The following is a 27,194-nucleotide window of genomic DNA, read 5'->3' on the forward strand; positions in this document are numbered from 1 at the left end:
ACCCCCTTTTCTCTCAGGACACGATTTTACACTCAGATTACATGTCCTGTAAATGGGACAAATGTGTCTCTAATCCAAATGGATTTTCACCATGCATGGTGGACAGTGTGCCAAACATGTTCAAGATAGGGCCCTTAATGGTAGCATTAGCTATTTGTTTTTTTGTCATTGACAGTTGACTGACTGACTGTGTGTACACTTTTCACAGGCACGCTCAGTGTGCTTGTCAAAGTGAGAAGCATTGCCTCTGTGGAGACAGTGGTGTGGACAAAGTCTGGTCACCAGGGTCCGGACTGGAAGAAAGCCTTCTTCGACATCAGCCCAAGTGGACCCTTCCAGGTAAATGTTTATTTCTAATACAGATACTGTAATAGCAACAAAAATAAAGAGCTTTTCTATAATCATGATTGTGATATTACAGTAGATCAGCTCTTTACAATTGTGGAACTTACAAGGCCTTGAATCTTCTGTGATTAGCTGCACAGCATATATGGAATCAGTTGGAAATTATTAGTTCAAACAATTGTAAAAGTGGATCTTATCTACATCACACACCCTTGGCCTGCCCCACATCATACAGTGGTAAGGTTTGCTTTTATAAAGAATATGTCAGACAGATTTATTCATGTTGAAAAATGTTGTGCATTGTCAAACTCTGTGCAAAACCACAACCTGAGAGCCAAACAAAACGCTGTGTTTTGCACACGACCTGCAAATTGCACACGACCTGCAAATTGCAATCAACTCCCACTTGATTTCCTGTGAGGAGTCATTTTCAACACATGCTGACATGCTTTGGTGTGCCTTAAGAAGAAGAAAAAACAATAAATGCTTTCATTTTCACCAAATCCCTTTTATTTTGTCATCTCTATCATCTCAAAGTTTTTTTTTTTTTTTAACTTACCAGCAGGCATTTTCACTTTCACATTCCCATGAAGTGGCCACTCCATTAGAAGACAGAAACAATGGGACAAAGCCGAAGAGGTCAGGAAGAAAACCAGAGAGACAGAAATGTGATTTGGCGCATTATACTGGTGGTTGGCTCTCACTGCGGTATTGTATCACTTTCTGTTCCGGAGCACAGCAGTGTTTTTCTGTACCTGTTAGCTGTTTAATCTGTGCAGTTAGATTGATCTAGTTATCTAGATTACGATTTGTTTCCCAGTGTAATCTTTACGTGCCTTAACTAAAGCACTCCTTCTGCTGAATCACCTCTAAATTATTTACACATTATTCACTTTGCGTGTTTTTAGGAATCCGCTAGCTTAGCATAGCTACTAGCTCTTAGCCGATTTAGCATGGCGGCTTCTCCTGTCTCTCCCGCACTTTTCTGCTCTGGGTGTGAAATGTTTAGTTATTCCTCGGCCTCCTTTAGCAGTAATGGTACTTGTAATAAGTGTAGCTTATTCGTAGCTTTGGAGGCCAGGCTGGGCGAATTGGAGACTCGGCTCCGCACCGTGGAAAATTCTACAGCTAGCCAGGCCCCTGTAGTCGGTGCGGACCAAGGTAGCTTAGCCGCCGTTAGTTCCCCCCTGGCAGATCCCGAGCAGCCGGGAAAGCAGGCCGACTGGGTGACTGTGAGGAGGAAGTGTAGCCCTAAACAGAAGCCCTGTGTACACCACCAACCCGTTCACATCTCTAACCGTTTTTCCCCACTCGACGACACACCCGCCGAGGATCAAACTCTGGTTATTGGCGACTCTGTTTTGAGAAATGTGAAGTTAGCGACACCAGCAACCATAGTCAATTGTCTTCCGGGGGCCAGAGCAGGCGACATTGAAGGAAATTTGAAACTGCTGGCTAAGGCTAAGTGTAAATTTAGTAAGATTGTAATTCACGTCGGCAGTAATGACACCCGGTTACGCCAATCGGAGGTCACTAAAATTAACATTAAATCGGTGTGTAACTTTGCAAAAACAATGTCGGACTCTGTAGTTTTCTCTGGGCCCCTCCCCAATCGGACCGGGAGTGACATGTTTAGCCGCATTTTCTCCTTGAATTGCTGGCTGTCTGAGTGGTGTCCAAAAAATGAGGTGGGCTTCATAGATAATTGGCAAAGCTTCTGGGGAAAACCTGGTCTTGTTAGGAGAGACGGCATCCATCCCACTTTGGATGGAGCAGCTCTCATTTCTAGAAATCTGGCCAATTTTCTTAAATCCTCCAAACCGTGACTATCCAGGGTTGGGACCAGGAAGCAGAGTTGTAGTCTTACACACCTCTCTGCAGCTTCTCTCCCCCTGCCATCCCCTCATTACCCCATCCCCGTAGAGACGGTGCCTGCTCCCAGACTACCAATAACCAGCAAAAATCTATTTAAGCATAAAAATTCAAAAAGAAAAAAATAATATAGCACCTTCAACTGCACCACAGACTAAAACAGTTAAATGTGGTCTGTTAAACATTAGGTCTCTCTCTTCTAAGTCCCTGTTAGTAAATTATATAATAATTGATCAACATATTGATTTATTCTGCCTTACAGAAACCTGGTTACAGCAGGATGAATATGTTAGTTTAAATGAGTCAACACCCCCGAGTCACACTAACTGTCAGAATGCTCGTAGCACGGGCCGGGGCGGAGGATTAGCAGCAATCTTCCATTCCAGCTTATTAATTAATCAAAAACCCAGACAGAGCTTTAATTCATTTGAAAGCTTGTCTCTTAGTCTTGTCCATCCAAATTGGAAGTCCCAAAAACCAGTTTTATTTGTTATTATCTATCGTCCACCTGGTCGTTACTGTGAGTTTCTCTGTGAATTTTCAGACCTTTTGTCTGACTTAGTGCTTAGCTCAGATAAGATAATTATAGTGGCCGATTTTAACATCCACACAGATGCTGAGAATGACAGCCTCAACACTGCATTTAATCTATTATTAGACTCTATTGGCTTTGCTCAAAAAGTAAATGAGTCCACCCACCACTTTAATCATATCTTAGATCTTGTTCTGACTTATGGTATGGAAATAGAAGACTTAACAGTATTCCCTGAAAACTCCCTTCTGTCTGATCATTTCTTAATAACATTTACATTTACTCTGATGGACTACCCAGCAGTGGGGAATAAGTTTCATTACACTAGAAGTCTTTCAGAAAGCGCTGTAACTAGGTTTAAGGATATGATTCCTTCTTTATGTTCTCTAATGCCATATACCAACACAGTGCAGAGTAGCTACCTAAACTCTGTAAGGGAGATAGAGTATCTCGTCAATAGTTTTACATCCTCATTGAAGACAACTTTGGATGCTGTAGCTCCTCTGAAAAAGAGAGCTTTAAATCAGAAGTGTCTGACTCCGTGGTATAACTCACAAACTCGTAGCTTAAAGCAGATAACCCGTAAGTTGGAGAGGAAATGGCGTCTCACTAATTTAGAAGATCTTCACTTAGCCTGGAAAAAGAGTCTGTTGCTCTATAAAAAAAGCCCTCCGTAAAGCTAGGACATCTTTCTACTCATCACTAATTGAAGAAAATAAGAACAACCCCAGGTTTCTTTTCAGCACTGTAGCCAGGCTGACAAAGAGTCAGAGCTCTATTGAGCTGAGTATTCCATTAACTTTAACTAGTAATGACTTCATGACTTTCTTTGCTAACAAAATTTTAACTATTAGAGAAAAAATTACTCATAACCATCCCAAAGACGTATCGTTATCTTTGGCTGCTTTCAGTGATGCCGGTATTTGGTTAGACTCTTTCTCTCCGATTGTTCTGTCTGAGTTATTTTCATTAGTTACTTCATCCAAACCATCAACATGTTTATTAGACCCCATTCCTACCAGGCTGCTCAAGGAAGCCCTACCATTATTTAATGCTTCGATCTTAATATGATCAATCTATCTTTGTTAGTTGGCTATGTACCACAGGCTTTTAAGGTGGCAGTAATTAAACCATTACTTAAAAAGCCATCACTTGACCCAGCTATCTTAGCTAATTATAGGCCAATCTCCAACCTTCCTTTTCTCTCAAAAATTCTTGAAAGGGTAGTTGTAAAACAGCTAACTGATCATCTGCAGAGGAATGGTCTATTTGAAGAGTTTCAGTCAGGTTTTAGAATTCATCATAGTACAGAAACAGCATTAGTGAAGGTTACAAATGATCTTCTTATGGCCTCGGACAGTGGACTCATCTCTGTGCTTGTTCTGTTAGACCTCAGTGCTGCTTTTGATACTGTTGACCATAAAATTTTATTACAGAGATTAGAGCATGCCATAGGTATTAAAGGCACTGCGCTGCGGTGGTTTGAATCATATTTGTCTAATAGATTACAGTTTGTTCATGTAAATGGGGAATCTTCTTCACAGACTAAAGTTAATTATGGAGTTCCACAAGGTTCTGTGCTAGGACCAATTTTATTCACTTTATACATGCTTCCCTTAGGCAGTATTATTAGACGGTATTGCTTAAATTTTCATTGTTACGCAGATGATACCCAGCTTTATCTATCCATGAAGCCAGAGGACACACACCAATTAGCTAAACTGCAGGATTGTCTTACAGACATAAAGACATGGATGACCTCTAATTTCCTGCTTTTAAACTCAGATAAAACTGAAGTTATTGTACTTGGCCCCACAAATCTTAGAAACATGGTGTCTAACCAGATCCTTACTCTGGATGGCATTACCCTGACCTCTAGTAATACTGTGAGAAATCTTGGAGTCATTTTTGATCAGGATATGTCATTCAAAGCGCATATTAAACAAATATGTAGGACTGCTTTTTTGCATTTACGCAATATCTCTAAAATCAGAAAGGTCTTGTCTCAGAGTGATGCTGAAAAACTAATTCATGCATTTATTTCCTCTAGGCTGGACTATTGTAATTCATTATTATCAGGTTGTCCTAAAAGTTCCCTAAAAAGCCTTCAGTTAATTCAAAATGCTGCAGCTAGAGTACTGACAGGGACTAGAAGGAGAGAGCATATCTCACCCATATTGGCCTCTCTTCATTGGCTTCCTGATAATTCTAGAATAGAATTTAAAATTCTTCTTCTTACTTATAAGGTTTTGAATAATCAGGTCCCATCTTATCTTAGGGACCTCGTAGTACCATATCACCCCAATAGAGCGCTTCGCTCTCAGACTGCAGGCTTACTTGTAGTTCCTAGGGTTTGTAAGAGTAGAATGGGAGGCAGAGCCTTCAGCTTTCAGGCTCCTCTCCTGTGGAACCAGCTCCCAATTCAGATCAGGGAGACAGACACCCTCTCTACTTTTAAGATTAGGCTTAAAACTTTCCTTTTTGCTAAAGCTTATAGTTAGGGCTGGATCAGGTGACCCTGAACCATCCCTTAGTTATGCTGCTATAGACGTAGACTGCTGGGGGGTTCCCATGATGCACTGTTTCTTTCTCTTTTTGCTCTGTATGCACCACTCTGCATTTAATCATTAGTGATCGATCTCTGCTCCCCTCCACAGCATGTCTTTTTCCTGGTTCTCTCCCTCAGCCCCAACCAGTCCCAGCAGAAGACTGCCCCTCCCTGAGCCTGGTTCTGCTGGAGGTTTCTTCCTGTTAAAAGGGAGTTTTTCCTTCCCACTGTAGCCAAGTGCTTGCTCACAGGGGGTCGTTTTGACCGTTGGGGTTTTACATAATTATTGTATGGCCTTGCCTTACAATATAAAGCGCCTTGGGGCAACTGTTTGTTGTGATTTGGCGCTATATAAAAAAATTGATTGATTGATTGATTGATCCCTTTCTACAGCACATTCAGCACAGCACAGCCACAGCACACTCAGCAAAACAACAACATGCTTAGGCCGAGGCTGTGGGTATGACCAGGCAGATTCAAATTGCCAGCCCTGTACATGTGTGGGTTATCTCTGTTTATTTAATCCCTTTCTTCAGCTACTTTATATTCTCAACTGTTAAGCACTTGACTGTCCTGTACAACCCAGTTTGCCTTCCTGTCTGAATACATTAATTTTATGTTTGTAAAATTGCAATGTAAAAACAGTGAAATACACCACTACCTCAATTCATTGATATTTACATTTGCTCTTACCTACCTTTTGTGTGTAACTGTGTTATAAATTTGATTGCACAAATCCACAATAGTGGCGAGCTGGCGCTCATGTATATGTATTCGTGCCTGTGTATAACTTCAGTCACAGACAAACTGGGGACAGCTTGGTATGCTTATGAATTTTGGGTCAGGGATGAACGGCACCAAAACGGAACATTAATAGGACTAATATTTTGGGAGAAACTACGGATAGTAGCTAACAACAATGAATGTTGATAAATACATTCTGGACTACATGTCATTCTGGCAATGGCCTGTAAATCATCTATATATTAAATGGGTGCATGCATGATTTTATTTAGTAAGTTAAATTTAAGTACATAATATAATTGTTAATATGTTAAAAATACATAGATGACAGAAGAAAGGGAAAACACTTATTTCCATTGTGGTCCATTTAAAAATCAAATGACAAAATTGAAGTAATAATAAAATAGAACAATAATAACGATCCTGATAATAATTATAACAGTAATAATAATAATAATAATAATAATAATAATAATAATAATAATAATAATAATAATAGTGGGTATCTGAAAACAAGAACCTAAACAATATATAAATACATACAGTAAATTAGCATAAAAAAATATGTAATTAACAGGAAATAAAAGGGTTGAATTATTCTCCTAAAAACTGTGGAGGTCTAAGGTTCTAAAAACATTCTGGACTCACACGCCATTCCAACTCATTCTAGAAACTTTGCATAATTTATTACCACCCTTGAAAAATGTCAGCTACCTATTTCATAAATACTACCCAATCTAGAGCCCATGGATCCCCACGGGCAACATGCTATACATACACACACACACACACACACATATATATATATATGTGTGTGTGTGTGTGTGTATATATATATATATATATGTGTGTGTGTGTGTGTGTGCAAAAATATTACCAGTGTGCGCAACAAAAACATGTTTTGTCATGTGTATTTTTCATGCATTAAATTAATGTGTGCAACATTTTTGACATGCTACTACTAAAGGAAGTATTGAAGAACAAGCACCTCTGATTGTATATTCAGGTCGTTTTCCACTCAGTGGCAGCAGGAAGCCAATCTACACTGTAACTGCATGGTTATTAATTTCATCAAGATTGTGTTGAGTTCATGGTAAAAACAAGGTTTCACACTGATTTAAAAGCTCCAAATAGCATGCATATTTACCAACCCAACATGAGTGCTGAATCAAAAGTAAACTAGCAAGGAGTTTCTAACAGGGCATATCTGTGCAGAAGCCCAAAAAGTCTTCATTATTAACAGAATAATTTAAATTTACTTCCTACTCTGTGCTGGTTACAGCGCAAGGCTTGGATTGCAAAAATGTAAATGAGTGGGTGAATTCAGCTTGTGTCGACATTAACTCCAAATGGTATCACCAAATTAAAAAGACAGCATAATGAGGATGAACTGATTAATTTATTGTGGGAAAATGATGAGCCAGATAAATCTGAAAAATAACATTGTTTGGACTATGTAATATCCCATTCTGCTCTGCTCCTCAAGTGAGCCAGCATCAGTTAATGAGCAGAGCTAAACTTGAAACATATTGCCCATTATGTGGGCAAATTCACTACAATATATCCAATTAAATGAGAAAGTAAAACTGAAATTAAAGAGTGGATAGAATGTGGATGGGGCCAAAATGTTTCACTTTTTTTTTTTGTTTGTTTGCTACTAGAAATAACATAAAACATTATTTCAAATTTTTTAGTGACCTTTGAAACACTGAACATTGTTCTAGAGTCTGCATGAAAAGGAAGCTAAATATCACAATGCAAGTACGACAACAACTAATACACAACAGATTGTGGAAATAATACTGAATTAAAGACTAGATAGAATGTATGGCTGGGGATGTGCATTGAGCAGGTTTGTGGCCGTGTGTGTAGTGACTTGACAGTAGACATTTATTGCCCCAAGTGAAGAGTTTACGTATTTTGGGGTCATTCCAAAGTGGGGGTATGATGGAGCATGAGATTGATAGACAGATCATTGCTGCACCTGAGGTGCCGTGAATGTTGTACTTTTTGTTCTTTGTGGTGAAGAATGTGCTGAGGCAGAAGCTAAGACACTCAGTTAACCATCTGATTTACACTTCTACACAGTAAAAGCTCAATGTTAGTTTTGCACTGGTGAATTTACTGTGTATTGTTACCTGTGGTCATGAGCTCCAGGTAGTGACCAAAAGAACAACACTGCAGACAGTAGCAACAGACATGACATTCCTCTGTAGTGTGTCTGGGCTTGCACTCAGAGACAGGGTGAGAAATTTTTTATATTCGGGACGGCCTGAGTAAAACTGCTGCACTCTTCCATAGAAAGGAGCCAGGTGAGGTGGTCTGGGTATGTGGTGATGATGTGCTCTGGTCATCTTCATATGGAGGTCTTCCAGGCACGTCCACTTGGTAGGAGGCCCTGCGGAAGAACAACAAACTATAAGGATTATATCTCTCAGCTGGCTTGAGAACAGCTCAGTATCCCCCAGGAAGAGTGAGAGGGCTTTGTAGATGGTAGCAGTGTGTGGGATGCGCTGCTTAGTATGCTGCCAATACAATGTGGACCTAGATAATCCATCCATTTACTAGACCCGCTTATTACAATCAAGGGTCATGGGGGGGTGGCTGGAGCCTATGCCAGCAGTCATAGGACATGAGGCAGGGTGAAAAGTGGACAGGACAGCATTCTGTCATAGGGCCATCTGTAGACAGAAAAACACATTCAAACTTGCACGCCCTCCTATGGCCAATTTTGTTTCCAATTCACCTAACCTGCATACCTTTAGATGTGGGAGGGCCCCACGCAGACAAGCGGAGAACATGCAAACGCCACACAGACGTTGGGGGGGAGCAATCCTACTCCCACCTTCTTGCAGTGAGGCACCAGTGATAACCACTAATTGCCATGCCACTTGGACCTGGATAAGCACCAGAAAATGAATGTCTGGCTGTGGATGAAACCTCAGTACTGCAACTGATTGACAGTTAAATTGAAAGACTCTTTATGTAGTTAATTGACAGATTGCAACTGACGTTAACTGCATAATATCACCTATTGTACAGGATGGAGCAGAGGGACATAGCAGAATATAAACCTTATTTTCACAGATCGGGCAACTTGCTTCTGACAGATTGTTTGTTGCTGTGACGCCACTCTGAACTTCACACAATTGTATACGCTTCTTTTATTTCTGTTTAGCACTCTTCTGGTTATTAATTGTATCTTCTCTGAATGTTATTTAACAACAGTCCTGTTGTGAATCGCTAGCAGTTAGCATTCGCTAGTGGTTAGCTTTTGCTAGCTAGGTCAACCCCTCCCCTCTCCGTTGTCACTTTTTATAGCTGTTTCTTTTTACCCGTTTAATACTTCTGTTCATTTTTCAGCTGAACTGCTGTGAATTTTAAGTAATTATTTTACCTCTGTGTAAAATCTTAGGAGCGGCTAGCATTTTCGCTAGCGGTTAGCTTGCGTTAGCTATTTCGGACCCCCGTCATCATTTTTTCATTTCATTTTTTTACACCCCTGTTAGTTAATTAACTGTTTAGTGTATTTTATTGTTGCTGCTTTTTTTACCTGTTTAATAATTCTATTAGTTTTTCAGTGTAACTGCTGTGAATTTTAATAAATTTATTTGCGTCTGTGTGAGCCTTAGGAGTGGTTAGCTTATCCATTATTGGTTAGCTCGTGTTTGCTTGGCTACATTCTCGAATTTCTTAGTGCACAAAGTACACTATTAATTCTACTTTACACCCTCCGTAAATCCTGCGTGATATTGGAAGATAGGGTGGCACTCTTAGAGATCCGTGTCCATAAGTTAGAGCAGCTTCTTAGCTCAGTGGAGTTAGATGTTACTGGCACTCCAGATGAGGTTTGTGTTGGGCCAGCTAGTGAGCCCATTAGCATCAGCTTAGAAATGCCGGCTGTGGAGGACGGCTTTTGGACTGTGGCTAGGAGGAGGAAGCCCCGTAGGGCTTGGTGCCCGGTTGTGGCACCCCAATCACACTCGCCACTGTGAACTGTGAATTGGTTCTCCCCCTTGGATTTGCCAAATGTGAATTCTCTGAGCCCACAAGTGACTTCCACTCCTGTCTCCAGGCCGAAACACCGGACTTTAGTGATAGGGGATTCTATCACCCACAAAGTCAGGTTACACACACCGGCTGATGTTAAATGTATTCCTGGGGCCAGAGCTCCCGAAACTGCATCTCATCTTAGGGTGCTGATGCTGCAGAAGGGAAGACAGACGAAGGAACATGACATGAGATATAGTTACATAGTTATTCACGTTGGCACCGATGATATCAGGATGAAGCACTCAGAGGTCACAAAAATGGACATAGAGAGGACTTGTGACCTTGCCAGAAAGATGTGTCGTCATCGATTAATAGTCTCTGGTCCCCTCCCCTCCCGGGGTACTGATGAGGCGTTTAGCAGGCTGACATCATTAAATAGGTGGCTGGCCCAGTTTTGTAGACAGCAAGGCTTTAGCCTTCGTTCTGGGGCCGCCGTGACTTGCTGATGCTGGATGGCCTCCACCTTACTGGGGAAGGTGCCGCCATCTTGTCTGCGAACATAGATAGAGCTCTACAGGGAGGGTAACATTAGGAATCTACAGCAGGCCACGGAGCAGGTGATTAGAGACCCTGCAAGGCTTATGACAAATGTGGGTGTGGAATCCATTAGCTTAGCGGGGAAATTAGTGCAGAAAATCCACTATGGTAATAGTGCAGTTTATTTGCCAGGGAGGGAATTTCAACAAGTTGAGACTGTGGCCTGCTTCCGTACTCGTGTCCATAAAAATCATAGAGGGATATGCTTTCCAAACTTAGTACCCATTACTATATTGGATGATGTTGAAATTGAGGATGGCCCAGTGGTTGTTCCAGCAATAGCAAAGATTTCGTGTCTGCTACCTACAACGTGCGTGGAATGTCTTAAACCTAAACCTACTTCTAGGCATCTTATATATGCTACTCTGGAACCACCCCTAAACCCAAACAGTTCAACTGCCAATCCCACTGAGGTCCTTAGACTGGGTCTCATTAACATAAGATCACTGTCCTCAAAATCATTGTTGATCAATGATCTAATTATTGATCATCACTTAGATATGATTGGGCTATGTGAAACGTGGCTTAAACCTACAGCTGTCCTCCCTTTAAATGAGGCCTGCCCACCAGCATATACATTTAGTCACGTCCCTCGTGATGCGATGCAACGCAGGGGTGTTGTTCTTATTTATAAATCTAGGTTTAGCTTATTAGCTGTTGGGGGTTACAAATATCACTCGTTTGAGCATCTGATTCTCCGCTCTGCTCAGGATATTACACATTGCCAAGGTCAGAAGAATAAAAGTCAGTCGTATTACTTTGTGACTGTATATAGGCCTCCTGGCCCTATTCTGAATTCTTAGATGAATTTGGTGCGTTCATCTCTAACTTGTCAACTAGTGTAGATAACATTCTGATCATTGGTGACTTTAACATTCATATAAATAAGCCTTATGAACCCCTCTGCAAATCATTTATGGAAATTGTGGATGCATTAGGATTTCGGCAATGCATTCGGGATTTGACGCACATTAGTGGAAATACCCTGGATCTGGTTCTTGCACGTGGTATTGCTGTCACAAATAGTGACATCATGCCTCTTACATCATTGGTTTCTGATCACTCACTTATTAAGTTTACAGTTTCGCTGCCGTGTTTAGTGGAACAACAACCTTATATATCACTACGGTGATGCATCAACTCCTCAACTAAGACTGAACTCGAAGCTAGACTGCCTGATGTCTTAGCTTCACATTTGACAAATTCCCAGTCAGTAGACAGACTTGTGGATAGTTTAAGCTCAGTGCTCAAAACTACACCCGACATGATTGCACCACCTGTGTTAAAAATCACAGTCACCTTGGTTCAATGATTATCTGCGTGACCTCAAGCATAAAGCAAGAGGTCTAGAACTGAAATGGCATTGTTCAAAATTAGAAGAATTTCACCTTGCGTGGCGTGATGCTATAAGCACTATAAGCATGCATTATTCGCTACAAAGCAGACTTACTACTCTGATTTGATCAACAAAAACAAGCATAACTCAAAGTTCTTGTTCGACACGGTGGCAACACTTAGTCATGGACAACCACCTGTAGTTCGCTCTCCTTTTACAGCACAAGATTTCCTGGATTACTTTGGGAAGAAAATAGAAGACATCAGGTTAAACATATCCTGGCATGCCTTAACCCAGCCACTACACCCTGCTATTGAGGTGGGCGCCACTACTGAGGTATTACCTAGATTTACAGAATTTGATAGTATCTCACTAGGCATGCTGACAAAACTCGTAATGTCAACAAAAAGCACAACCTGTTTATTTGATCCTATACCAACAAAACTGTTTAAGGACCTGTGGCCCACTCTTGGGCCGACTGTGCTGGAAATTATTAATCTTTCTTTAACTTCTGGATCTGTTAATAAATGTTTCAAATCTGCAATGATTAAACCATTACTTAAGAAACCTAATCTTGACCTTGGTGTATTGACAAACTATCGGCCGATATCAAATCTATCATTTTTTCTCTAAAATTCTGGAAAAAGTGGTGTCACTGCAACTCATAGACTATTTTACTGATAATAATCTCTCTGAGCCACTGCAGTCTGCTTTTAGAAAATATCATTCCACAGAGATGGCTCTCACTAAAGTGGTGAATGATCTTCTGCTTACAGTGGATTCAGACACCACTACGGTTCTGTTGCTGTTAGATGTCAGTGCTGCATTTGATACAGTGGATCATCATATTCTACTTGATAGGCTGGAAAATCATTTTGGGATTACTGGGAGTGCCCTTGCATGTCTGACGTCATACTTGACCAGTCGTTCTCACTGTGTTTTGTACAGTAACACTACCTCTAACCTTAGTGACATGACATTTGCGGTTCCACAGGTGTCTGTCTTAGGCCCCCTGCTTTTCTCCCTTTATATAGCACCCCTTGGGCACATATTGCGGCGTTTTGGGATTACCTTTCACTGCTATGCAGATGATACTCAGTTATACATGCCGATAACTGCTGGTAATCTCGTTCACATAAAATCCTTAGAAGATTGCATTGCAGCAGTGAGACGTTGGATGTCTAGAAACTTCCTACTTTTAAACTCTCATAAGACTGAAATGATGGTTCTTGGTCCAGTGAGATATCGGCATCAATTTGACCAGTTAACGCTTAGCCTCGGCTTGTGTGTCATACATCACACTGATAAAGTGAGGAACCTTGGGGTAATTTTTGATCCTTCGTTGTCCTTTAGCCTCCACATTAGAAATATTACTAGGACTGCTTTCTTCCACCTGTGAAATATAGCGAAGATTCGTCCCATCCTGTCTATGGCTGATGCTGAAATCCTGATTCATGCATTTGTTTCTTCTAGATTTGACTACTGCAATGTTCTATTTTCTGGTTTACCACAGTCCAGCATCAGGGGTCTCAAATTGGTTCAAAATGCTGATGCCAGACGTTTGACAGGAAGCAGAAAGTTTGACCACACAACACCGATTTTGGTGTCTCTTCACTGTCAAATTTGTGCTAAATCCCCTGCAGCCGGACTTTTGACACGAAGCAGAAAGTTCAACCACATTACACCCATTTTGGCATCCCTTCACTGGCTTCCTGTCCCAGTGAGATCAGATTTTAAGGTTCTGCTACTAACCTATAAAACTATTCATGGACTGGCACCTCCCTACCTAGCTGACCTAATTAAACCTTATGTACCGGCCCAGGCTTTACGTTCTCAGGGTGCAGGACTACTTTGAGTCCCTATGGTGAACAAGAAGTCTGCGGGTCACAGAGCTTTCTCTTATCGTGCCCCTGTTCTGTGGAATGATCTCCCTGCATCAATAAAACAGTCAGATTCTGTGGAGATTTTCAAGTCCTGAGTTAAGACGCACTTTTCCTTTTCATATGGCTAGCATACTGGTACAGTTTTGTTTTACGATTTTTACTCTTTAAATTCATTTATTAGTAATTGGAGCGGGCTGCAGTCTCAACTTTACCTAAATTCTGTGTCTTTTAGTGAAGCTTAGGGCTAGTGGCCGGCGATCACTTTAGTATTTCTCTGTTTTTCTTGTTGATTAATGCTGGCAAATTATACAGTATTTTTTTGTCTCTCAGTTTAAGGTGCAGCTCCATCCAGAGATGGGAGTTGTATTCATGTTGGCGATCCTCCTGTCCTGTGCGCTAATAGCATTTCTTGTATATTCGTCCGTGAATTGTTCTGTGAATTGTTCTGTAATTTATGTTTGTAGCATGGCCCAAGCAGAGGGTCACCCCTTTGAGTCTGGTCTGCTTGAGGTTTCTTCCTCAGAGGGAGTTTTTCCTTACCACTGTTGCTCTGGGGGTTGGTAAGGTTAGACCTTACCTGTGTGAAGCGCTTTGAGGAAACTGTATTGTGATTTGACGCTATATAAATGAAAATAAATTGAAATTGAAAAAATAAAAAAAATAGTAAGAATAAAATATACACTACAGCACTGCATTCATAGAGCACAAACCTCCATCAAGGATAGGTTCTAATTCCACAAATGTTTACCTTGGAAAAATATTCCAAGGTCAAAGTCCTGTTAGAAGTGACATTTCAGAAGATAAATTAGAAGATGATCACATGTCAGCAGTATGTATTTAGTTCATGCACTTGAATCAAATATATGTTTGTGGTGTTGTCAGGGTTTTTCAGCTTTTTCAGTTTCTGAATTCTTAAGATAATTTTCACAAATCATCGGTTATCTCTGCTATGCACAATATGTCATTGCTTTTAGTACTTGGTTTCTGACTGATAATTTGGAAGATAGACAAACAGTGGTAAAATTGGAACCTCCATCTATTTTTGGAGGTGTAGGTAAATCCATAACAGAAACATGAGAGTGACTGAGGCACTTTTGATTGAGATATAATGCAAAATGTACACTCTATCAATATTAAATTCAAATGTCCGCAAAATCCACAATCTGGATTAAATATGGATTAACCTTTGTCAGGCGATAGTGAGTACCTCTGCACCTCACTTTCAAATATGAGGGTGATTGGGGCATGTTTGATTAAGATATGAATGGGGCTTAAACAGGGTTTTCAATGTTAAATTTAAATGGCCACAAAACCTGTAATCCAGATAAAATCTGGATCAAAGTTAGTCGCTTCATAAAGGATACCATCCTACATGATGTTCTCAAAAATGAAAATTGGTCTTTTTTTGACACAGTTATAGTTTTTTGAAAATTCATTCAATGATAAAGATAGGGATTTTTTCAAAAATTTTTCCTGACTTTGACCTTTGACCCATGACCTTGAAAATTGAATCAGTTCTTGCCTATCAGGATATGAATCTTCAGTAAAAAGTTCATAATGATATATGAAAAATTGTGGGCTCCAGGCTGTTCACAAACAGACAAACAAACCTGAGTGACAACATAGGTTAAATGAGAGTCTTCAAGGAATAAAAACAGTGGCGTAATGTTATCCATTTCCATTCCTTGTTCTCCAAGGACATATTTCATTGTAAAGGGTGTATCTCACTCCAGTCAACGCTATTGTTTAAAAAATTATATACCAGATTATAACTCATTTCTTCCAAGTCTTTAACTTGTGTGGGCCCTGATATAATTCAATTCAATTCAATTCAATTCAATTTTTTTTTTATATAGCGCCAAATCACAACAAACAGCCGCCCCAAAACACACCCAAAACTAAAATAACCCGAGTGCATCTGAAAAATGCACAACAGATTCACAGCCATTTTTATCCATAATCATTATATAATGTATGCAACAGACCTTTAGCTGCCTGAAAGTCACTCCACCAGTTTCCAAGTGCAGTCCATGTCATGCTTTCTCCAGTACACATACTGAATCCGAGGTGCTTTTTTGTATACAAATGTAATATGTCTTTAATTTGGCTTTCAAGTCAAATTCTTGCATTCAACATAGGTGCTGGTCATATAATTAGAATATCATGAAAAAGTTGATTCATTTCATTAATTCCATTCAAAAAGTGAAACTTGTATATTATATTCATTCATTACACACAGACTGATATATTTCAAATGTTTATTTATTTTAATTTTGATGACTATAACTGACAACTAATGAAAATCACAAATTCAATATCTCAGAAAATTAGAATATTACATAAGACCAATACAAAAAAAAAAAAAAGATTTTTAGAAATGTTGGCCAACTGAAAAGTATGAGCATGTACAGCACTCAATACACAGTTGGGGCTCCTTTTTCCTGAATTACTGTAGCAATGTGGTGTGGCATGGAGTCCATCAGTCTGTGGCACTGCTCAGGTGGTATCAGAGCCCAGGTTGCTCTGATAGTGGCCTTCAGCTCTTCTGCATTGTTGGGTCTGGCATGTTGCATCTTCCTCTTCACAATACACCATAGATTTTCTATGGGGTTAAGGTCAGGTGAGTTTGCTGGCCAACTAAGAACAGGGATACCACGGTCCATAATCCAGGTTCTGGTAGCTTTGGCACTGTGTGCAGGTTCCAAGTCCTGTTGGAAAATTAAATCTGCATCTCTATAAAGTTGGTCAGCAGCAGGAAGCATGAAGTGCTCTACAACTTCCTGGTAGATGGCTGCGTTGATCTTGGACCTCAGAAAACACAGTGGACCAACACCAGCAGATGACATGGCACCCCAAACCATCACTGACTGTGGAAACTTTACACTGGACCTCAAGCAAAGTGGATTCTGTGCCTCTTCTCTCTTCCCCCAGACTCTAGGAACTTGATTTCCAAAGGAAATTTACTTTGATCAGAGAACATAACTTTGGACCACTCAGCAGCAGTTCAGTCCTTTTTGTCTTTAGTCCAGGCAAGATGTCAAGTCAGCAGTCTTCCCCATGATTGTGTAGCCTACACAACTAGACTGAGAGACCAGTTAAAGACCTTTGCAAGTGTTTTGAGTTAATTAGCTGATTAGAATGTGTCTTCAATATTGAACCTTTTCACAATATTCAAATTTTCTGAGATACTGAATTTGGGATTTTCATTAGTTGTCAGTTATAATCATCAAAATTAAAAGAAATGAACACTTGAAATACATCAGTCTGTGTTGAATGAATGTATACATTGTACAAGTTTCACTTTTTGAATGGAATTACTGAAATAAATCAACTTGATTGATCAACTTGATGATATTCTAATTATATGAGCAGCACCTGTATGTCTGGTTCTGCATCTTTGGAACCTGTAGTGTATTCAGAATGGTTTGCAAACCCGGTTCCACAGTTTTTTGTATTTTTGTCTCTTAACATTTGTAATTTACTTCCACAGTGTCTTAGCATACAAATGTAACAAACAGTTCAGGCTCATGCACACAGAGGCAAGTCTTTTTAAAAGATACACAAAGACCAGTCTCCTATCCCCTACAGCAATTAGCTATGACAGGTCAATTAACAGTCTTATTTATGGGCAGGGGATGCCTGCTAGTTGTGTTGTAATGATTCCAGATACTCTGTGTAAATGCATGCGGGAAACTGAATCTATGATGAATGTGGGCAAAGGCCGTAGCTGGGGGCAGCATTTGCTCTTCATTAACCATGCCTCTACAACATCATGTTTCATTCTTCACAAAGATAAAATTAAGTCTGAAAGATGTAGTACACTGTGCTCTATGATATTGATCAATACTGTACTGATGCTGTCACATTTGCATGTTAACTAGTTTCTGAGGCAAAGGTTTACAACACACACACACACGCACACACACACACACACACACACACACATATGTACGTGCGGTGATGTCAGAGAAATGTTATCACCACTATGTTAACCCAGCTAACACAGAACATTTTGGTAATGCTATATATTGGTTATATGTAGGTTTTGAAAACATTTTCATACTGTTATTACTTCCTTTAATATATTGAGAAGTCATGTTTATAGTTGAGGGAAATTTGACAAATATGTTAATTTTAGTCTCACTGTCTCCAAATTTCTTTCAATGACTAGATTATGAATTTAGGTAACATTATGAGCTGGGAATGTTTGGATGAAGCATATCTTTAGGTGACTTTATGTAATATTTCCAGAATGTTCTGGAAACCAAAAATAAACTTTCCCACTACGCTAGGTTTAACATACACTGAATGTCAGTTCTGAGGCTGTTCTGTTATTCATTCATAAACTTAAGAATATTCATGTTCTGAGTTTATAAAAAAAAAACTTGTTCTGTAAAATAGTTCCTTTACTATTGTGATCAAAACACTGACTCGCAATTCTGAGGCTGTTCTGTTATTCATTCATAAACTTAACAATATTCATGTTCTGAGTTTAGAAAAAAAAACTTATTCTGTAAAATAGTTCCTTTACTATTGTGATCAAAACACTGACTCGCAATTCTGAGGCTGTTCTGTAAATATTCAGTCATACACTTGAGAATATTCATGTTCTGAGTTCATAAAAAAAAAACTTGTTCTGCAAATAGTTCTCTTACTTTTGTGATCAAAACCATTGATTTGAATCTCAATTTTGAGGCTGTTCTGTAAATAGTTTTCAAATCAACAATAAATATAGCAACTTCTGATCAATCCATATTAATTTCAGACTTAAAATAATGTACTGATTTAAGCCCCAGCCATTTTGGGTCAAACCACGCCCACTTCAAGGTTAGGCCCGCCCACTATGAGTAAAGATACGGATACAGATAATATAGATGGTTGAACAGATACCGATAGTGGTGTACTCGCTCATCCCCAGTTATTGTCAAAGGTTTTGGGAACCAAAAAGAACTCTCCTTAAAAACATTCCCAGAATGTTTGGTTTAATTTTCTCAAAATGTTTGTGGTAATGTTTGCTCTGGGGACCCAAAACAACAACAACAAAAAAGTTTCCTCTCAAACATTCCGAGAACTTTACAGCTAATGATTTGATAACATTTGACAAATGGTCTTCTAACATTCTTAATACATTTCCTATAATGTTTTGGGAACTTTATTTTGTTAGCTGGATAGGTAATTTGTTTTTGTATAATGTTCTGGGGAAGTTTGGGCAGTTTCTGTTGTCATTATGTTTTAAAAAGAGTAAATACTACGCAACCCGGGAGAGGTCACTTAAAGTGATATTTTTTTCTGACCATGATAATTTGTGCACATGTTTTCCCTTAATCAAGCCCTCAAATTAATAAAACATGCGCACGTTTTCCTGGCCGTGATAATTCGTGCGGACGTTTTAATGGCCGTGATCATTCGTGTGCACATTTTTCCTTTAATCGAGCCCTCGAATTAATAAAACGTGCACACGTTTTATTTTAATCGAGCCCTCAAACTAATAAAATGTGCGCACATTTTCTTTTAATTGAGACCTCCAATTAATAAAACGTGTGCACGTTTTCCTTTTGTTCAAAATGAAATTCATAATATGACCTAAATTGTCATCCTCATGACAGGGAGACGATCACCCTCAGCATCCTTTTTAATGTGCTTAAACTCCGGATGATGCCATGCTGGGCAGCTGGAGTTCTCTGTATGTCCTTGTGCGCCAAAACCATGATGATACACTCTGACCAGATCCATTTCTAATGGGGAAATGTATTACACTGTCTGCTGGTTTGTTGGCTAATAGCCAACATTTATGTGTCAAGACAATATTGAATGCACGTTTGTGCACATGTGCACAATATAACAAATCGTGTGCACAATAAAATAAAATGTGCGCACAATATAACAAAACGTGTGCACAATATAACAAAACGTGTATACAATATAATAAAATGTGCGCACAATATAACAAAACGTGCGCACAATATAATAAAACGTGCGCACGTTCTCTCCACATGCAAAACATTTTGCAATGACACTTCCAGGGCTCCGTAAAATACAGCTGTTTGACAATAAATGGCTTCATCCAACCACTAACCATGAGTGAAAAAAAAAAAAACTTTTTTGTGATATTATTCATATTCTCTGAAAAATGTCCAAAAAAAAAAAAAAGAAAGAAAATTCTGCCAGGGTATGTAAACCTTTGAGCACAACTGTATATATGCATGCAGGGGAGGTGGCCAAATGGTTAATGCACTTGGCTTCAGTGTGGAAGGTTCCAGGTTCAAACCTCACCCCTGCCACGTCTCCATGTAATGTGGAGTTGTGTCAGGAAGGGCATCTGGTATAAAACTTGTGCCAAATCATCATGCAGACCCACCTTGGATCTGCTGTGGTGACCCCCAATGAAAACAAGGGAGCAGCTGAAGGGACTTACTTTACCTTTATATAGTCCAAGCAAAAACGTTCTGGAAATGTTTGGCCTAAACGTTTTCAAAACATTTGTGTGAGTGTTACTATCAAACATTCTGGGAACCAAACAGAAACATTCAGAGAACTTTGCAGTTAACATTCTGATAACTTTTGACAAATGTTCTTATAACATTTTGGGAACTTTATTTTGTTAACTGGGAACCCAGATCAAATTAAATACAAAATAAATCAAGTTATGAGCTGTGCTGCCTCATTAAAAAAAATCACCAGAGAACTGGACAGAGACATAGGCTGTGTATTTCATTACAGTTTTTGTAATTTATGTGTGCTGCCTCATTAAAAAAAAAAAAAAAAAAGCTAGAGAACTGGACAGAGACATAAGCCATGTATTGCATGTGGAAAAAAGTAACTAGCTGTTTAAAATGTATTTATCCAAAGTCAGGTGTGTCAGTTTATTCACTTCACTGGGAAGAGTATAGACTTTGTACAGTCAAAATATAGATGAACAAGTACATTGCCTGCGGAGATCCACAAGATCTAGATTGGGTAGTGTTTATAAGGGTCCCTTCACACATAACATGACTTTGGGCGAAAGACGCAGAAACCAGAAGAAAATCTGCGAACAAAAAACAAAATGGGGAACCGCAAAACATTCCACCTGCTGTCAGGAGGGACACACGGTGGGACAGGTGTGCACGATACTGCAGAGATGGTTTCGTGCACGCACATGTTTGCGCGCATGAACACAGTGCGAACACGTGGAAAGTCGCACACACAGCAGCGGAGTAAAAAAAATTAAAAAACACCACAATGTATAATAAAGAGTGGACTTAACCGCCGCCTAGACGTACACCAGGAAATAAGGAAATGATGTGGATTACTGTTCTCTCTTTTATGTTTTACCCAACGCGCTCCTCTCATGAAGACATCAGCCGGGCTCTCCTCTCATGAAGAGCCGGCTCTTGTGTCATGAACACATCAGCTGGCATGGTGTGTCCAGCACACAGCGATCTGCTGGTGACAGCACTGCAATTATGATATGTGCTTAACTATTACAATGTGGGGAAATCCTGCAGATACACATGCCTCATGGGGGCATCCCTTGAGGTGATTTTCTGCATGGCATGATTTTTACCAGCATTGCGGTGCACTGACACAGTGGTCAGCTGACAGGCGATATGTGTTTTGATTTATTTCAATCAAATCAAATCAAATCAATTTTATTTATATAGCGCCAAATCACAACAAACAGTTGCCCCAAGGCGCTTTATATTGTAAGGCAAAGCCATACAATAATTACGAAAAAACCCCAACGGTCAAAACGACCCATGTGAGCAAGCACTTGGTGACAGTGGGAAGGAAAAACTCCCTTTTAACAGGAAGAAACCTCCAGCAGAACCAGGCTCAGGGAGGGGCAGTCTTCTGCTGGGACTGGTTGGGGCTGAGGGGAGAGAACCAGGAAAAAGACATTCTGTGGAGGGGAGCAGAGATCAATCACTAATGATTAAATGCAGAGTGGTGCATACAAAGCAAAAAGAGAAAGAAAAACTCAGTGCATCATGGGAACCCCCCAGCAGTCTAAGTCTTAAGCAGCATAACTAAGGGATGGTTCAGGGTCACCTGATCCAGCCCTAACTATAAGCTTTAGCAAAAAGGAAAGTTTTAAGCCTAATCTTAAAAGTAGAGAGGGTGTCTGTCTCCCTGATCCAAATTGGGAGCTGGTTCCACAGGAGAGGAGCCTGAAAGCTGAAGGCTCTGCCTCCTATTCTACTCTTAAAAACCCTAGGAACTACAAGTAAGCCTGCAGTCTGAGAGCAAAGCGCTCTATTGGGGTGATATGGTACTATGAGGTCCCTAAGATAAGATGGGACCTGATTATTCAAAACCTTATAAGTAAGAAGAAGAATTTTAAATTCTATTCTAGAATTAACAGGAAGCCAATGAAGAGAGGCCAATATGGGTGAAGTATGCTCTCTCCTTCTAGTCCCCGTCAGTACCCTAGCTGCAGCATTTTGAATTAACTGAAGGCTTTTCAGGGAACTTTTAGGACAACCTGATAATAATGAATTACAATAGTCCAGCCTAGAGGAAATAAATGCATGAATTAGTTTTTCAGCATCACTCTGAGACAAGACCTTTCTAATTTTAGAGATATTGCGCAATGCAAAAAAGCAGTCCTACATATTTGCTTAATATGCGCATTGAAGGACATATCCTGATCAAAAATGACTCCAAGAGTTCTCACAGTATTACTAGAGGTCAGGGTAATGCCATCCAGAGTAAGGATCTGGTTAGACACCATGTTTCTAAGATTTGTTGGACCAAGTACAATAACTTCAGTTTTATCTGAGTTTAAAAGCAGGAAATTAGAGGGCATCCATGTCTTTATGTCTGTAAGACAATCCTGCAGTTTAGCTAATTGGTGTGTGTCCCCTGGCTTCATGGATAGATAAAGCTGGGTATCATCTGCGTAACAATGAAAATTTAAGCAATGCTGTCTAATAATGCTGCGTAAGGGAAGCATGTATAAAGTGAATAAAATTGGTCCTAGCACAGAACCTTGTGGAACTCCATAATTAACCTTAGTCTGTGAAGAAGATTCCCCATTTACATGAACAAATTGTAATCTATTAGATGAATATGATTCAAACCACCGTAGCGCAGTGCCTTTAATACCTATGGCATGCTCTAATCTAGCGCCTTGGGGCATCTGTTTGTTGTGGTTTGGCGCTATATAAATAAAATTGAATTAAATTGAATTGTGTGTCTGTGAGTGAGTGCCATGTGACACTCTCTGTGCTCTAGGATTGGCAGCGAATGAAAGATCATCAACAACAGGGATTGAAACAAGAGGTGACACTCTGAAGTTTCACAAAATCATCAAATGAAATCTCTGTGAAATTGTTTCACTGATTTATTTATAGAAGCATTACCAAAAGCAGAGTTGCATGTATGAACACATCCATCGATGCCAGAGGGTTAAAAGCAATCACATTTGCCAATCTGATTGGTGTGGTTAAGCCCATGAATAATGGTGATTAAATCCACTCTCTTTTGCCTATGAATACCAACATGGGGTCAGACACACGCCAAATGCATTTAAGCTACATGCTGTGCCAAGATGAGGTCATGTCTGCTTCATGCATACAATCATGCAGTTTTGTGAGTAGTTAGCGTACAGTGTGAGAGCTACACTGCCTGTGATTCCAAAACATACTTAGTTAGCCAAATAGTTAACACATTGTGAATACAAAGTCAAAGGGCAGTGCAGACAAGGTACAAAAATCCAGTGTTTGTGCATGTGTGTTGTTTGGAATATAGAGGAGGCTGAGTCATCAGGATCCAGAACTGAAAAAAGATCAAACAAAAGCTATTTTTATAACTTATCTTTAAGTGTTAATCCAAAGAGAGACGGGACAGGAGAAAAATATGCATGACTGCAAGAGTTCTATAGGTTTGCCCCCAGGCTCAAATATTCCACTATATGCAGCAGTGCACTTTGTTATTCATCTCTAGAGACAGTGATGCTTCATACGAGTGAGAAGGTTGCATGAAAGTGAGTGAATCCAGCAAGACTTAAATGAAGAGATACTGAAAATGGCATGGAAGGATGTGAAAGAAGAAGCAAAGACAAAGAGGAAAAAATAAAAAGTGTAGTAACAAGAACAGTGCACACAGCAAATATCTGCGTTTTTTTTTTTTCCCATGAAGTGGCCACTCCATTAGAAGACAGAAACAATGGGACAAAGCCGAAGAGGTCAGGAAGAAAACCAGAGAGACAGAAATGTGATTTGGCGCATTATACTGGTGGTTGGCTCTCACTGCGGTATTGTATCACTTTCTGTTCCGGAGCACAGCAGTGTTTTTCTGTACCTGTTAGCTGTTTAATCTGCGCAGTTAGATTGATCTAGTTATCTAGATTACGATTTGTTTCCCAGTGTAATCTTTACGTGCCTTAACTAAAGCACTCCTTCTGCTGAATCACCTCTAAATTATTTACACATTATTCACTTTGCGTGTTTTTAGGAATCCGCTAGCTTAGCGTAGCTACTAGCTCTTAGCCGATTTAGCATGGTGGCTTCTCCTGTCTCTCCCGCACTTTTCTGCTCTGGGTGTGAAATGTTTAGTTATTCCTCGGCCTCCTTTAGCAGTAACGGTACTTGTAATAAGTGTAGCTTATTCGTAGCTTTGGAGGCCAGGCTGGGCGAATTGGAGACTCGGCTCCGCAACGTGGAAAATTCTACAGCTAGCCAGGCCCCTGTAGTCGGTGCGGACCAAGGTAGCTTAGCCGCCGTTAGTTTCCCTCAGGCAGATCCCGAGCAGCCGGGAAAGCAGGCCGACTGGGTGACTGTGAGGAGGAAGCGTAGCCCTAAACAGAAGCCCCGTGTACACCGCCAACCCGTTCACATCTCTAACCGTTTTCCCCACTTGACGACACACCCGCCGAGGATCAAACTCTGGTTATTGGCGACTCTGTTTTGAGAAATGTGAAGTTAGCGACACCAGCAACCATAGTCAATTGTCTTCCGGGGGCCAGAGCAGGCGACATTGAAGGAAATTTGAAACTGCAGGCTAAGGCTAAGCGTAAATTTGGTAAGATTGTAATTCACGTCGGCAGTAATGACACCCGGTTACGCCAATCGGAGGTCACTAAAATTAACATTAAATCGGTGCGTAACTTTGCAAAAACAATGTCGGACTCTGTAGTTTTCTCTGGGCCCCTCCCCAATCAGACCGGGAGTGACATGTTTAGCTGCATGTTCTCCTTGAATTGCTGGCTGTCTGAGTGGTGTCCAAAAAATGAGGTGGGCTTCATAGATAATTGGCAAAGCTTCTGGGGAAAACCTGGTCTTGTTAGGAGAGACGGCATCCATCCCACTTTGGATGGAGCAGCTCTCATTTCTAGAAATCTGGCCAATTTTCTTAAATCCTCCAAACCGTGACTATCCAGGGTTGGGACCAGGAAGCAGAGTTGTAGTCTTACACACCTCTCTGCAGCTTCTCTCCCCCTGCCATCCCCTCATTACCCCATCCCCGTAGAGACGGTGCCTGCTCCCAGACTACCAATAACCAGCAAAAATCTATTTAAGCATAAAAATTCAAAAAGAAAAAATAATAATATAGCACCTTCAACTGCACCACAGACTAAAACAGTTAAATGTGGTCTATTAAACATTAGGTCTCTCTCTTCTAAGTCCCTGTTGGTAAATGATAAAATAATTGATCAACATATTGATTTATTCTGCCTTACAGAAACCTGGTTACAGCAGGATGAATATGTTAGTTTAAATGAGTCAACACCCCCGAGTCACACTAACTGTCAGAATGCTCGTAGCACGGGCCGGGGCGGAGGATTAGCAGCAATCTTCCATTCCAGCTTATTAATTAATCAAAAACCCAGACAGAGCTTTAATTCATGTGAAAGCTTGACTCTTAGTCTTGTCCATCCAAATTGGAAGTCCCAAAAACCAGTTTTATTTGTTATTATCTATCGTCCACCTGGTCGTTACTGTGAGTTTTTCTGTGAATTTTCAGACCTTTTGTCTGACTTAGTGCTTAGCTCAGATAAGATAATTATAGTGGGCGATTTTAACATCCACACAGATGCTGAGAATGACAGCCTCAACACTGCATTTAATCTATTATTAGACTCTATTGGCTTTGCTCAAAAAGTAAATGAGTCCACCCACCACTTTAATCATATCTTAGATCTTGTTCTGACTTATGGTATGGAAATAGAAGACTTAACAGTATTCCCTGAAAACTCCCTTCTGTCTGATCATTTCTTAATAACATTTACATTTACTCTGATGGACTACCCAGCAGTGGGGAATAAGTTTCATTACACTAGAAGTCTTTCAGAAAGCGCTGTAACTAGGTTTAAGGATATGATTCCTTCTTTATGTTCTCTAATGCCATATACCAACACAGTGCAGAGTAGCTACCTAAACTCTGTAAGTGAGATAGAGTATCTCGTCAATAGTTTTACATCCTCATTGAAGACAACTTTGGATGCTGTAGCTCCTCTAAAAAAGAGAGCTTTAAATCAGAAGTGCCTGACTCCGTGGTATAACTCACAAACTCGTAGCTTAAAGCAGATAACCCGTAAGTTGGAGAGGAAATGGCGTCTCACTAATTTAGAAGATCTTCACTTAGCCTGGAAAAAGAGTCTGTTGCTCTATAAAAAAGCCCTCCGTAAAGCTAGGACATCTTTCTACTTATCACTAATTGAAGAAAATAAGAACAACCCCAGGTTTCTTTTCAGCACTGTAGCCAGGCTGACAAAGAGTCAGAGCTCTATTGAGCTGAGTATTCCATTAACTTTAACTAGTAATGACTTCATGACTTTCTTTGCTAACAAAATTTTAACTATTAGAGAAAAAATTACTCATAACCATCCCAAAGACGTATCGTTATCTTTGGGTGCTTTCAGTGATGCCGGTATTTGGTTAGACTCTTTCTCTCCGATTGTTCTGTCTGAGTTATTTTCATTAGTTACTTCATCCAAACCATCAACATGTTTATTAGACCCCATTCCTACCAGGCTGCTCAAGGAAGCCCTACCATTATTTAATGCTTCGATCTTAAATATGATCAATCTATCTTTGTTAGTTGGCTATGTACCACAGGCTTTTAAGGTGGCAGTAATTAAACCATTACTTAAAAAGCCATCACTTGACCCAGCTATCTTAGCTAATTATAGGCCAATCTCCAACCTTCCTTTTCTCTCAAAAATTCTTGAAAGGGTAGTTGTAAACAGCTAACTGATCATCTGCAGAGGAATGGTCTATTTGAAGAGTTTCAGTCAGGTTTTAGAATTCATCATGGTACAGAAACAGCATTAGTGAAGGTTACAAATGATCTTCTTATGGCCTCGGACAGTGGACTCATCTCTGTGCTTGTTCTGTTGGACCTCAGTGCTGCTTTTGATAC

General features: G+C 40.0%; 1 protein-coding gene across 1 annotated transcript in view; it reads left to right on the plus strand.

Annotated features, from left to right (window-relative positions):
- The window catches only part of LOC117526335 (MAM domain-containing glycosylphosphatidylinositol anchor protein 1), a 1,010,161-nt gene that overhangs the window by 846,961 nt on the left and 136,006 nt on the right, over nucleotides 1-27,194 (plus strand). The window contains exon 16 of the mRNA XM_034188407.1: nucleotides 209-339. Coding sequence (XP_034044298.1) covers nucleotides 209-339 — 131 coding nt within the window. The remainder of the gene's footprint in view (nucleotides 1-208; nucleotides 340-27,194) is intronic.

The sequence above is a fragment of the Thalassophryne amazonica genome, chromosome 2, assembly GCF_902500255.1.
Source record: "Thalassophryne amazonica chromosome 2, fThaAma1.1, whole genome shotgun sequence".
Lineage (NCBI taxonomy): Eukaryota > Metazoa > Chordata > Actinopteri > Batrachoidiformes > Batrachoididae > Thalassophryne > Thalassophryne amazonica.